Here is a 13149-nt window from a genome sequence, read left to right as displayed (position 1 = left end):
CAGCTTGTCCCTGACTCTTTGTGCCGAGCTAGTGGTGCTGCCAGGAAACATGAACTCTGATTACCTTGTACCAGTGTGTGCTGGAAACAAACCCTTCCAACCCTGAGACCAGGGAGAGACTCCAAGCTGCCTCAGGGCCTGGCCATGGCAAGACAAGAACCTATCTGGGAGAGCATGCCAGAGCCTGGGCACAGCAGACAGGGGTTGGGTAACTGCTGCACCAGTTCCTGGCAGCCTGGCTGCCTTTTACTGGGGGAAACCAAACCTAACTGGAACAAACCAAACCAAAACAGAATAAAACCAAACCAAAATCAACTCAAACTAAAACACAACAAAACCAGAATCAAACCAAACCAAAACAGAACCAAAACAAACCAAAATAGAACCAAAACACAACCAGAATAAAACCAAACCAAACCCAAACTAAACCAAACCCAAATCAGAACCAAACCAAAACCAGACTCAAACCAAACCAAACCTAAACCAAATCCAAAACCAAACCCAAACTAAACCAAACCAAACCAGAACCAAAACAAAACCAGACTAAAACCAAACCAAACCCAAACCAAATGTAAAACCAAACCAAACCAAATCAGAACCAAAACAAAACCAGACTAAAACCAAACCAAACCTAAACCAAATCTAAAACCAAACCAAACCTAAACCAAATCTAAAACCAAACCCAAACTAAACCAAACCAAATCAGAACCAAAACAAAACCAGACTAAAACTAAACCAAACCTAAACCAAATCTAAAACCAAACCAAACCCAAACTAAACCAAAACAGAACAAAACCAAAGCAAAGCAAACCAAAGCAGAACAGAAGAACAACAAATCAAGCCAAACCAAACTAAAGCAACAAATAGGAAAGAAACTCTCTTGAAGCCACCTTTGAGCTCTGATTGTGCCCAAGTCCCACTGCTCCTTTCCAAACCCAGCCCCGGGCCGGCGCTCAGCAGCCCAGCGGCCTCGGAAAAGCGAAGAGCTGGGCGGCAGCTACTCACTCAGGGCAAAGCAGGCAGCAGGTCCCAGCAGCCAAGTTCTCCTCCTGCCAGCCGGCAGCAGCCGCTCAGCTCCGGGCAGGGGGCGAGGGGCCGGCAGCCAGGCCCCTGCGAGCCCCAGCGCTCCGCGCTCCCTCCTCCGCCACTTTGGCACAGCGGCTCCCGGCGCCGAGGATCTCCGCCGCGGTCTCCTGCGGGAGCTCAACTTCTTCCTTCAAATCAAAAGTTGCCGTTCAACCGCCCCGCGGCGGCGGCCGGCCCGGGCTCCGCCTGCGCTCCGCTGCCCTCCGCTCGCCGGCCCCCGCTGCGCAGCGCCTGGGAAGGAAGGGACGGGAGGTGAGCGGGGGGCACCGCGGCCACCCGGCACAGCCTCTGCCGCTGCCGCCGTCCCTCCCCCCTCCCTCCCCGGCCACACCGTCTCGCCCCGTGCAGTGCGTCAGCAGCGGGGGAGAGGAGGTGACCCAGGAGGAGGAGGAGGAGGAGGAGGAGGAAGAGGAGGAGGAGGCCCGGGGCTGCCAGGCAGGCCGGAGGGCGGCAGCTCGTCCTGTAACAGCCAATAACGGCAGCCGCGGGGGGGAACGAACCCGTGTGGATTCAGGGGAGAGCAGCATGAGCCCAGCACGGTGGGGCTGGAAAGGACCTCAGGGCATCCCCCAGCCCCAGCCCCTGCTCCAGCAGGGCACCCCCAGCAGCTTGCCCAGCAGCACAGTGCCCAGGGGGGGTTGGAAGCTCTCCACCCCAGGAGACTCCACAACCTCTCTGGGCAGCCTGCTCCAGGCCTCCAGCAGCCTCACACCAAACAACTTTCTCCTCCTGCTCACATCCAACCTCCTGCCTGCCACTCTGTGCCCCTTGGCCTGGCCCTGGGCACCACTCAGCAGAGCCTGGCCCCAGCCTCTTGCCCCCCACAGCTCCTTTAGCTCTTGCTGAGCATTGCTCAGCTGCCCTCTGGGGCTGCTCTCCTGCAGGCTCTCAGCCTTTCCCCCAAGCCCCTCAGGATGACCATGTGAACCTGAAAGAGGCAGTGATGGGAGGATGGATTCCTTTTCCAACAGACAGACATAGCAGATGTTAAGTTACACCCCCAAACAAACCCAGCTCCACACCACTTAGAATCACAGAATTGTGCATCTCCAGCATCTGTCTTCAATTGGTTTCCCAGTTACTATTTTAATACTCAGGGCTGAGGAAACCTGCAGTTTTCAGAGGCTGCAGAAGCTCCCCTGTGGGGCCAGGCTGGGAGAGTTGGGGCTGTGCAGCCTGGAGAGGAGAAGGCTCCAGGCAGACCTCAGAGCAGCCTTGCAGGACCTGAAGGGCTCCAGGAGAGCTGAGGAGGGACTTTGGACAAGGGCTGGGAGTGCCAGGCCCAGGGACAATGGCTTTTAGCTGGGAGAGGAGAGATTGAGAGTGGAGAGGAGGAAGAAATTGTTGGCAGTGAGGGTGGGGAGAGCCTGGCACAGGCTGCCCAGGGAGGCTGTGGCTGCCTCCTGCCTGGAGGTGTTGGAGGCCAGGCTGGATGAGGCCCTGAGCAGCCTGTGCTGGTGGGAGGTGGAATCATAGAATCACAGAACTGCCAGGGCTGGAAGGGACCTCAAGGCTCAGGCAGTGCCAACCCCCTGCCATGGGCAGGGACACCTCACACTGCAGCAGCTTGCTCACAGCCACCTCCAGCCTGGCTGCAAACACCTCCAGGCATGAGGCTTCCACCACCTCCCTGGGCAACCTGGGCCAGGCTCTCACCACCCTCCTGGCCAACAACTTCTTCCTCACAGCCAATCTCAAGCTCCCCACTTCTCCTTTTGCTCCATCCCCCCCAGTCCTATCCCTCCCTCACCCCCTCCCAAGTCCCTCCCCAGCTTGCTTGCAGCCCCCTGCAGCTCCTGGCAGGCCACCAGAAGCTCTCCTGGGAGCCTTCTCCTCTCCAGCCTGCACAAGCCCAACTCTCTCAGGCTGTCTGCAGAGCAGAGCAGCTCCAGCCCTCTGCTCCTCCTCCTGGCCCTTCTCTGGACCCCTTCCAGCCCCTCCAGAGCCTTCCTGTGCTGGGGGCTCCAGACCTGGCCCCAGAGCTCCAGCTGTGGTCTCAGCAGAGTGGAGCAGAGGGGCAAAATCCCCTCCCTGGCCCTGCTGGCCACACTTCTCTTGCTGCAGCCCAGGCTCTGCTTGGCTCTCTGGGCTGCAGGTGCTCCCTGCTGGCTCCTGCTGAGCTTCTCCTCCCCCAGCACCTCCAAGTCCACTTAAAGAAAGCAAATTCCCCAGCCTGGCAAAGGTGGTTTAGGCCACATCCCGCTGCTGCCGTCAGCAGCATCACTGGTCCCTGAGGGCACACACCCAGCCTTTATCCCCAAAGGCACAGCAGGGACTGGAAGCACACAGGGACCGAGGAAGCTGCACACAATTGCAGGAGGTGGCAGAGGCAAGCAGGAAGGGAAGGCAGGAAGCAGCCCTGGTGAGCAGGGAGAGGGAGCGGAGGACGCCTGGCCGCTCGCCTGGGGCCACTGGGGAGTTCCATGTCATTGAGGACAAAACCACAACAGAAGGCAGACTGAAGCCACATGTTGGAAAGGCTGCTGGGATGAGCAAGGGCTGGCAGAGTGTTGGCCAGCAGCCTACACCACAGCAAGGACTCCAGGCAAGTCACTGCTGATACAGTCCAGGAGTGAAGGCAAAGGGCTATGACATTGCTGGCTTCCAGTCCACAGACAGCAACTGAGTCAGGGCAACCTCTGCTGTCAGTCCAGGCTGGGGCTGAAGTGCTGGAGAGCAGCCCTGAGGAGAAGGCCTTGGGGTGCAGAGCTGGCCAGGAGCTGGCACCCAGCGCTGCCAGCCCAGCCCCAGCCTGGCCTGGGCTCAGCCCCAGCAGTGTGGGCAGCAGGGGCAGGAGGGGATTCTGCCCCTCTGCTGGGCTCTGCTCAGACCCCCAAGCAGTGCTGGGGCAGCTCTGGAGCCCTCAGCACAGCCCAGCCAGGGAGCTGCTGGAGCAGGGCCAGAGGAGGCCACAGCAGTGCTGGCAGGGCTGGAAGCCCTCTGCTGGGAGGCCAGGCTGGGAGAGTTGGCCTTGGGCAGCCTGCAGGGGAGAAGGCTCCAGGGAGACCTCAGAGCAGCCCTCCAGTACCTGAAGGGCTCCAGGAGAGCTGGGGAGGGACTTTTGCCAAGGGCTGTGAATGCCAGGACAAGGAGGAATGGCTTCAAATTGGAAGCAGCTTGATTGAGATCAGACGTTAGGCAGAAATTCTTCCCCATGGGGGTGGTGAGGCACTGGAATTGGTTGCCCAGAGAAGCTGTGGGGCCTCCAAGCCTGAAAGTGTTGAAGGCCAGGTTGGATGGAGCCCAGAGCAATCTGGGCTGGTGGGAGGTGTCCCTGTCCATGGCAGAAGGGTTGGAACTGGATGATCTTTAAGGTCCTTTCCAACCCAACCTGTGCTCTGATTGTTTAGACTCAACTTTAGAGGCGACAAAGTCCTAGCTCTGTAGATGACACTCACATCTACTTTGGGCCAGTACACTCCTCATGGGACAGCAGAAGTCACCTGGTGAAGCCAAAGGCCAACTCCATCCCTTCTGGCAACAAATGCATTCTTCCTTGAGAAATCCTCTCTTTTGGGGGCTGCAGGTGTGCAGTTTTCTGCCTGTAGGAGCTCAATGAATAGAATAGAATAGAATAGAATAGAATAGAATAGAATAGAATAGAATAGAATAGAATAGAATAGAATAGAATAGAATAGAATAGAATAGAAATAGAATAGACCAGACCAGGTTGGAAGAGACCTCCAAGACCATCCTGTCCAACCTATCATCCAACACCACCTAAACAACCAAACCATGGCACCAAGCACCCCATCAAGTCTCCTCCTGAACACCTCCAGTGATGGGGACTCTACCACCTCCCTGGGCAGCACATTCCCATGGGCAATCACTCTCTCTGTGTAAAACTTCCTCCTAACATCCAGCCTAAACCTCCCCTGGCCCTCAAGGCACCTGAGGAAGCAGCTCTCTGTTCCCACCAGTGAGGTGGGGCCAGGGGGCAGAAGACAGGAGAGTCTGGCAAGTCTCACAGGTAACTACAGCAAACCTGGGGAACAGCTTCCCAACCAGTTCAACCATCCTGCATTTGCATCTTGCATGTGCCCTGACAGATCCAACTCAAGCCCCTGCAAAGCCCTGAGCAAACGAGAGGAGCCACACTGGATGAACTGCTCCAAAGCAGGTGCAGAAAGATGGCTTTTTGTCCTCCTACACCGTTCAGCCAGGACAGATTTAGCCTCAGGGCTAAAAAGAGAGGACAGCCTGCACTGCTGACATCATTTTCTTTCTATAGGACTGAACATCTGGGAGTGATGCTCTCAGCTTGGTGGCTGCTGCTCCGCTTCCATCTCCACCCTCCTGCACCTGGCTGCGCTGTGAGGATGGCCAGGACCACCCAACATGCCTGAGTGAGCCCCTGCTGGCTTCCTGCCTGGTGCAAGCCTCATCCCTGGAGGCTTCTAAGGCCAGGCTGGAGGTGGCTGTGAGCAGCCTGCTGGAGTGTGAGGTGTCCCTGCCCAGGGCAGGGGGGTTGGAACTGGCTGAGCCTTGAGGTCCCTTCCAGCCCTGACAATTCTGTGATTCTTTGCTGGGAACATGAGACACTGCTGTCATGTAAGAGCAGGAGCTGCTGCTGAGCTCCAGAGCTGGTGTTTGTTGGAAATACCAGCACCACAGGGACAGCAAGAGAGCATCCCCCCCACCCCTGAAAGCCTTGCTGGGGACAACTCTTCCTTGCCTTACCAGACTCAAACTGTCTGAACATCTGCTGAGAACCAGGGCAGAGCTGCCTCTGCTCAGGGCTGGGACTCCCAGCCCAGGCTCTGCTCCCTCAGGCACTCTCTGCAGCTCAGGGCAGCTTGGCACAGCCAGGGGCTGCTGAGAGCCAGGGCAGAGCTGCCTCTGCTCAGGGCTGGGACTCCCAGCCCAGGCTCTGCTCCCTCAGGCACTCTCTGCAGCTCAGGGCAGCTTGGCACAGCCAGGGGCTGCTGCTGGCAGGCACAAGCTGCTGGCACAGTCACTGCCAGGGGCTGGGCTGCACACCAAGGGCTCTGCCACAGCTTGGGCCCCAGCCTGGGGGCAGGAGGGCAGAGGTGGCAGCTGTGGGGAGGAGCAGACAGCACAGGGGACCCTCAAGTGCCCCCCAAGGGCTTGCAGCCCACGGAGAGCCTCTTCAGGAGCCAGCTGAGGGCTGCCCAGGGCCAAGCACCAGCAGCACTCTGTCCCTGCTGCCTTCCATCCCCATCCCTGAATCCAGCTCCAGAGCCCAGCTCCTGAACCTGGTTCCCTTCTGCTGCTGAGCCCAGGCTGGGCCTTGCCCAGTGCCTGCCCCCAGCAGCAGTGGTGCCAGTGGTGCCCTCAGTGCCATCAGGGCTTGGTTCCATGCTGCTTTGTGTCTCTGTGTCTCTGTCCCCTGGCATTGTTCTTCTCTCCAGCCCAGCTGGGGTAGTTTCTCTCCCCCCCATCAGTCTCTCTCCCTTCTGCCCTTTCTCTTCCCCGTGGGCAGCAGAGGGCTCCATGGGGAGCTCTGGCACTCAGCTGGTGGCCTGCCCAGCCCTGCCCTTTGCCAGTATCACTCTCAACTGACAGCATTAATATCCTTTGCAACTTCTTCCATGCAAGGCTGTCAAGTGCACACAGCTGCTTTTGAAAGTGAAAAAAACCTCATCAAATTTCCTTCAGTGGGGTTCTGATGCACCCCAGAAACACTAAGGGTTGAGTTAAAATCTAGGAGTGTTTACTAAAGTAATTTCATAGATTCATAGAATGGTTTAGGTTGGAAAGGACCTCAAGGCTCAGCCAGCTCCAAGCCCCTGCCACGGGCAGGGACACCTCCCACCAGCCCAGGCTGCTCAGGGCCTCATCCAGCCTGGCCTGCAACACCTCCAGGCAGGAGGCAGCCACAGCCTCCCTGGGCAGCCTCTGCCAGGCTCTCCCCACCCTCACTCTCAACTATTTCTTCCTCCTCTCCACTCTCAATCTCTCCTCTCCCAGCTCAAAGCCATTGTCCCTGGGCCTGGCACTCCCAGCCCTTGTCCACAGTCCCTCCCCAGCTCTCCTGGAGCCCTTCAGGTCCTGCAAGGCTGCTCTGAGGTCTGCCTGGAGCCTTCTCCTCTCCAGGCTGCACAGCCCCAGCTCTCCCAGCCTGGCCCCACAGGAGAGGTTCTGCAGAACTTCCAGGTGAAGTCTCCAACCCCAGGGGTTGTTGTGCAGCACTCCTGAGCTGCAGCAGTCAGGTTTCCAGAGAGCAGGAATGCTGTGTCACTACTGTGTGACTCACAGAGCCTGGCCAGAGGAAGCCACACTCCTCCAGTCCCACAAGAAGCCCAGCCTGCTAGGAAATTGCATGGAGCTGCTCAGACAAAAGCCCTTCCTCCCACTCTCAGCTCAGGCTGGCTGCAGCAGGTGTGCAGAGAGGAAGGTGCCTTTGGGATCCCCTGCAAGGAGGAGGCTCACACAAAGCTGCCAACAGAGCAGGGACTGCTGGCAAGCCAGCTGCCAGCCTGCTCTGCTGCTGCCTCAGAGGGCCATGAAGGACTGAGTTGTGTTGCACTTGGACACGTGGTTAGACTGTGACCTCCAGCCCAGTTTTGCAACCTCCTGCTGCTCTGGCTGCCTGACCTGCTCCTTCCTGGGCAGCTCCCAGTTCACTGCCTCTCTGCATCTGACCCCATGGCACAGTCATGGGACTCCAGCCTGTCGCAAGAGGGCTGACACAACCACCCTCTGTGCTCCATGGGACTGGGGAGGGACTTTGGAGGGGGTGAGGGAGGGATAGGACTGGGGGGATGGAGCAAAAGGAGAAGTGGGGAGCTTGAGATTGGCTGTGAGGAAGAAGTTGTTCCCCAGGAGGGTGGTGAGAGCCTGGCCCAGGTTGCCCAGGGAGGTGGTGGAAGCCTCCTGCCTGGAGGTGTTTGCAGCCAGGCTGGAGGTGGCTGTGAGCAACCTGCTGCAGTGTGAGGTGTCCCTGCCCATGGCAGGGGGTTGGCACTGGATGGTCCTTGAGGTCCCTTCCAGCCCTGACAGTTCTGAGCTTCTATGATTGTGTGAAAGCTGGAACACATCTCCACCTATCCCCAAGGCCCACTGGAATTTAGAATTTAGAATAAACCAGGTTGGAAGAGACCTCCAAGATCATCGTGTCCAACCCATCAACCAATCCAACACCACCTAAACAACTGACCCATGGCACCAAGCACCCCATCAAGTCTCCTCCTGAACACCTCCAGTGATGGTGACTCCACCACCTCCCCAGGCAGCCCATTCCAATGGGCAATCACTCTCTCTGTATAGAACTTCTTCCTAACCTCCAGCCTAAACCTCCCCTGGCACAGCCTGAGACTGTGTCCTCTTGTTCTGGTGCTGGCTGCCTGGGAGAAGAGACCAACCTCTGCCTGGCTACAACCTCCCTTCAGGTAGTTGTAGAGAGCAATAAGGTCACCCCTGAGTCTCCTCCTCTCCAGGCTAAGCAACCCAGCTCCCTCAGCCTCTCCTCACAGGGCTGTGTTCCAAACCCCTCACCAACTTTGTTGCCCTTCTCTGGACACCTTCCAGCAGCTCAACCTCCTTCCTAAACTGAGGGGCCCAGAACTGGACACAGGACTCAAGGTGTGGCCTAACCAGTGCAGTGTACAGGGGCACAATGCCCTCCCTGCTCCTGCTGGCCACACTCTTCCTGATGCAGGCCAGGATGCCATTGGCCCTCTTGGCTGCCTGGGCACACTGCAGGCTCATGTTCAGCCTACCATCGACCAGCACCCCCAGGTCCCTCTCTGCCTGGCTGCTCTCCAGACACAAGACCTTCTGCTGCCCCTGCAGTGAGCCCCCACTCCACTCCTGCTGCTCAAGCCATGAAAGCAGCTTAAAGCTCTACAGTTCTCAAGGTCATCTTGCTCAACATGTTGCTCCTGGGCTCCCAGGGAGTGTCCATCCTTCCCCTGCTCCTGCTTGAACACCTTTCTGGCCCCTTATGTCAGTGGAGAAACAGCCAGGTGTCCTCCATGCAGGCAGGAGCTGGGCTCGCTCTGCGGGGTCTAACCTCCAGCCCCTCTCCAGGGCTGAGAGGATCCTGGAGTCACAGAACATTAGGGCTTGGAAGAGACCTGCAGTACTCCTCCAGTCCAACCCCCTGCCAGAGCAGGACCACTTAGGGCAGGTCACACAGGAGCACATCCAGGGGGGGTTGGAAGCTCTCCACCCCAGGAGACTCCACAACCTCTCTGGGCAGCCTGCTCCAGGCCTCCAGCAGCCTCACACCAAACAACTTTCTCCTCACCCTGAGATGGAATATCCTGTGACTGAGTTTATCTGCATTACCCTTCAGCCAGATGTAGCAACAGAGGTGATTGGAATCACTGGGGCTGACCAATATGATCGGTATTGATCCTTTATTGTTCCAGCATTGCAGGCCTGTGGTGAGAGCATGGCACAGCAGAGTAAAGCATGGAAGGAGACAGAGGACAGGCAGAAGAAGAAGTGCTTAGCAAGGGAACTGCTACAACTTGCATAAACTCAGAGAGCCTCGTGGGCATGGCCTGACTGGCTCCCTGTGAGTGACCACACATCACACTGTTACAGACCATTGCTCCAACTGCTGACAGGCGAGGTTGTTGGTGCTGGTGCATGTCCTCTTGTCCCAAGGTAACTTGCTGTGTTTATAGCCACCAGTGCCTTGCTTTAGTTGCATGCTGCAGGCACAGCACTCTTTGCTACACTGCTAGCTGGCTCTGCACTTGTGCTGAGCATGGCCTAGCACCATGGCAGGCTCTAGGCCTGCACTGCCAGATTGCTCACGCTGCTCGGCGCTGGCATTGCCACGTTACCCCTCACAGGCTGTCATTGCCAAGAGCCTGGCTCCATCCTCCTGACCCCCAGCCCTCAGCTATTGATAGACACTGCTCAGATCCCCTCTCTGCCTTCACTTCTCCAGCCTCAGCAGCCCCAGGGCTCTCAGCCTTTGCAGACATCGATCAGGTCCCCTGTGAGCCTTCCCTTCTCCAGAGAGCAGAGTTAAACCCAGGGGGCACACTGTGGCACTGCAGTGCCGTGCCACGCAGGAGAAGCTCAGCCACAGCAGAGTTTAACACCACTGTGGTCACATTTGTAACCTTCCACCAGGAAGCCCAAACAGCCTTGCCAAAGTCAGTGCCCTCACCTAGAAGGGCACTTCCCAGGTGGCAGGGTGGTGTTCACAGGTGACTGCACCCTGTGCCCAGCTGCAGCGCTCCCAAGGTCAGGCAGTGCCACTCCTGGGCACTCAGCCACTTGAGTTTGTTCTTTTTTTCCCCTCCATGGCATGGCAAAACCCTCTGGGCTAAAGAAGTCATCTCCTCAGAACATTGCATCTGCACCAAAACATGTCAAGCCAAGCTCTCTGGTAACAGATTGCCCCAGCAAATGCTGCCAGGGGACACAGAGCACCACTGACTCTTCAAGCCATGAGTTTATTCCTTGGGCATGTGCCCCACATCTTGCTTGAACACTGCTGGGATTCTATTCTGCCCCTCTGCTCAGACCCCCAAGCAGTGCTGGGGCAGCTCTGGAGCCCTCAGCACAGCCCAGCCAGGGAGCTGCTGCAGCAGGGCCAGAGGAGGCCACAGCAGTGCTGGCAGGGCTGGAAGCCCTCTGCTGGGAGGCCAGGCTGGGAGAGTTGGCCTTGGGCAGCCTGCAGGGGAGAAGGCTCCAGGCAGACCTCCTGGTGGCCTTGCAGTACCTGAAGAGTCTCCAGGAGAGCTGGGGAGGGACTTCTGCCAAGGGCTGGGAGTGCCAGGCCAAGGGACAATGGCTATGAGCTGGAAGCAGCTGGATTTAGATTGCACATTAGGCAGAAATTCTTCCCCATGGGGGTGGGGAGACACTGGCACAGGTTGCCCAGAGAAGCTGTGTTGCCTCTAAGCCTGGAGATGTTCAGGGCCAGGCTGGATGAGGCCTTGAGCAAGCTGGGCTGGGGGGAGGTGTCCCTGCCCATGGCAGGGGGTAGGAACTGGATGAGCTTTGAGGTCCCTTCCAACCCAACCCGTCCCAAGCTGTCCAGAGGCAATGGATCCCTGGTTCTGTAGATGACACTCATGGCTACTTTGGGCCAGGGCACTCCTCATGAGACAGCAGAAGTCACCTCCTGAAGACAAAGGCCAACTGAACTCTGCCTTCTGTAAGGCTTCTGAGGGATCAATTTGACCTTACCCAGAAACACAGCCCCTCATGATGGGTGCTAGCTGCTGCAGTCCCCAAGGAGCAATCCACACCCTCTCAGCAACAGTCCCGTGCTTGGGCTAAGCATGGCTGGCCTGAGCAGCTCCCTCCCTCCTGATGGGGAAATGCAGCCCAAATAGCCATGCTCAGGCAGAGTGCTCCAGGCAAAGGCTTCCCCTTTCAGAGAAAAAAGGAGTTCAGACCAAAGTTCCATCTCAACAGGAGCAAAACATTCTCTGCTGGAGGCCTGGAGCAGGCTTCCCAGAGAGGTTGTGGAGTCTCCTCTGAAGAGCTTCCAAGCCCCAAGCTCCCCTGGCCACTGTGATGCTGAGCAAGCTGCTGTGGGTGCCCTGCTTAAGCAGGGGTTTTCTGCACTTGGGCCAGAACTATCCTCACTGTCAGTCCAGGCTGGGGGAGGAGGTGATAGAAAGCAGCCCTGCAGAGAAGGACTTGAGGTGCTGATGGACAGGAGCAGGCAGTGTGAGCTTGCAGCCCAGAAGGCCAAGGGCAGCCTGGGCTGCATCCAAAGTAGTGTGGCCAGAGCTGGAGAGAGGGATCCTGCCCCTCTGCCCTGCTCTGCAGAGCTGTGTCCAGCTGTGGAGCCCTCAGCATGAGGACCTGGAGCTGATGGAGAGGATCCAGAGGAGGCCATGAAAATGATCAGGGGCCTGCAGCACCTCTGCTCTGAGGCCAGGCTGAGGGAGTTGGGGCTGTTCAGCCTGCAGAAGAGAAGGCTCCAGGGAGACCTCACAGCAGCCTCCAAGTACCTAAAAGAGGCTACAAGAAGGCTGCAGAGAGACTGCTCCCAAAGGCCTGCAGGGACAGGAGCAGGGGCAATGGTTTGAACTGACAGCAGAGCAGATTGAGATTGGATGTGAGGAACAAGTTGTGCCCCAGGAGGCTGCTGGAACACTGCAGCAGGTTGCCCAGGGAGGTGGTTGAGGCTCCATGCCTGGAGCTATTCCAGGGGAGGCTGGCCAGGGCTCTGGGCAGCCTGATCCAGTGGAGGATGTCCCTGCTGCGTGCAGGGGGCTGGCCTGGCTGAGCTCTGGAGCTCCCTTCCAAGCCAGGGCATTCTGTGATGCTGTGTCTGGATGATCCCCAGAGGTCCCTTCCAGCCTGCACCATGCTGGGGTTCTGGGAATGCACATTCCATCAGCTCCTGGTGCCAGCTCCCTGGAGGCCTGCCCAGCACACCCTGGCTTACAACAGTGAGGTCTGAGATTGCACCAGCACTGACCTCCACACCAAGGAGGGACAGAGACAGGAGGGACCTGGCCATTTCCTCCCACTGCCTTCATCTTCAGCAGCAGTGCTGCAGCCTCCAGCCCCCTCCATGCTCTGCTGATGCTGTCTCCTGCTCTTCAAAGCAGTTTCCCAGTGCACTGCAAGACCCCAAGGAGCCAACACTGCCCAGCAGAAGATAAATCAGCATCTTGAAGCAAATAAAGCAGCCAAAAAGGAGGTTGTAGCCAGCTGGGGGTTGGTCTCTTCTCCCAGGCACCCAACACCAGAAGGACACAGTCTCAAGCTGTGCCAGGGGAGGTTTAGGCTGGAGGTGAGTGAAAAAGTTCTTCACAGCAAGAGAGATTGGCCCTTGGGATGTGCTGCCCAGGGAGGTGGTGGAGTCCCCATCCCTGGATTGGATGTGGCACTTGGAGCCATGGTTTAGTTGTCAGGAGGTGTTAGGGATTAGGTTGGACTTGATGATCCCTGAGGTCTTTTCCAACACTATTGATACTGTGGTTCTATGATTCAAAAAGCAAAGCAGGAGTTAAGAGGAGCTGGTGCTTCCTGCTGGAGGTCACCAGCAGGGCTCCTGGGTGTGGAGGGAGCTTCTTCCTGTCAGAGAGAAACTGAGCCAAGCCTCTGCGTCCTGAGGCTTTGCTGGCACACAGAACACAGAGCAGAGACAGCTCCAAGCCCTTGTTTTGC

The 13149-nt window shown here is 57.7% G+C and overlaps 2 protein-coding genes across 4 annotated transcripts in view; both read right to left on the bottom strand.

Moving 5' to 3' along the window:
- Positions 1 to 13149, bottom strand: part of SGMS1 (sphingomyelin synthase 1) — a 110170-nt gene that overhangs the window by 49744 nt on the left and 47277 nt on the right. For 2 of the 3 annotated variants that reach the window (XM_054174729.1, XM_054174731.1), the window contains exon 3: positions 1006 to 1317. The exons of the other annotated variant lie outside the window; for it this stretch is intronic. The gene's annotated coding sequence lies outside the window, so the exon portion shown is untranslated. The remainder of the gene's footprint in view (positions 1 to 1005; positions 1318 to 13149) is intronic. 3 annotated transcript variants of the gene reach the window in all.
- LOC128898689 (basic proline-rich protein-like) overlaps positions 1222 to 13149 on the bottom strand; it is a 77284-nt gene continuing 65356 nt past the window's right edge. Inside the window, exon 6 of the mRNA XM_054174621.1 lies at positions 1222 to 1317. Within this exon, the coding sequence (XP_054030596.1) occupies positions 1222 to 1317 (96 nt within the window). The remainder of the gene's footprint in view (positions 1318 to 13149) is intronic.

Source organism: Dryobates pubescens, chromosome 30, assembly GCF_014839835.1.
Source record: "Dryobates pubescens isolate bDryPub1 chromosome 30, bDryPub1.pri, whole genome shotgun sequence".
NCBI lineage: Eukaryota > Metazoa > Chordata > Aves > Piciformes > Picidae > Dryobates > Dryobates pubescens.
This window is presented reverse-complemented; position numbering and strand designations above follow the sequence as displayed.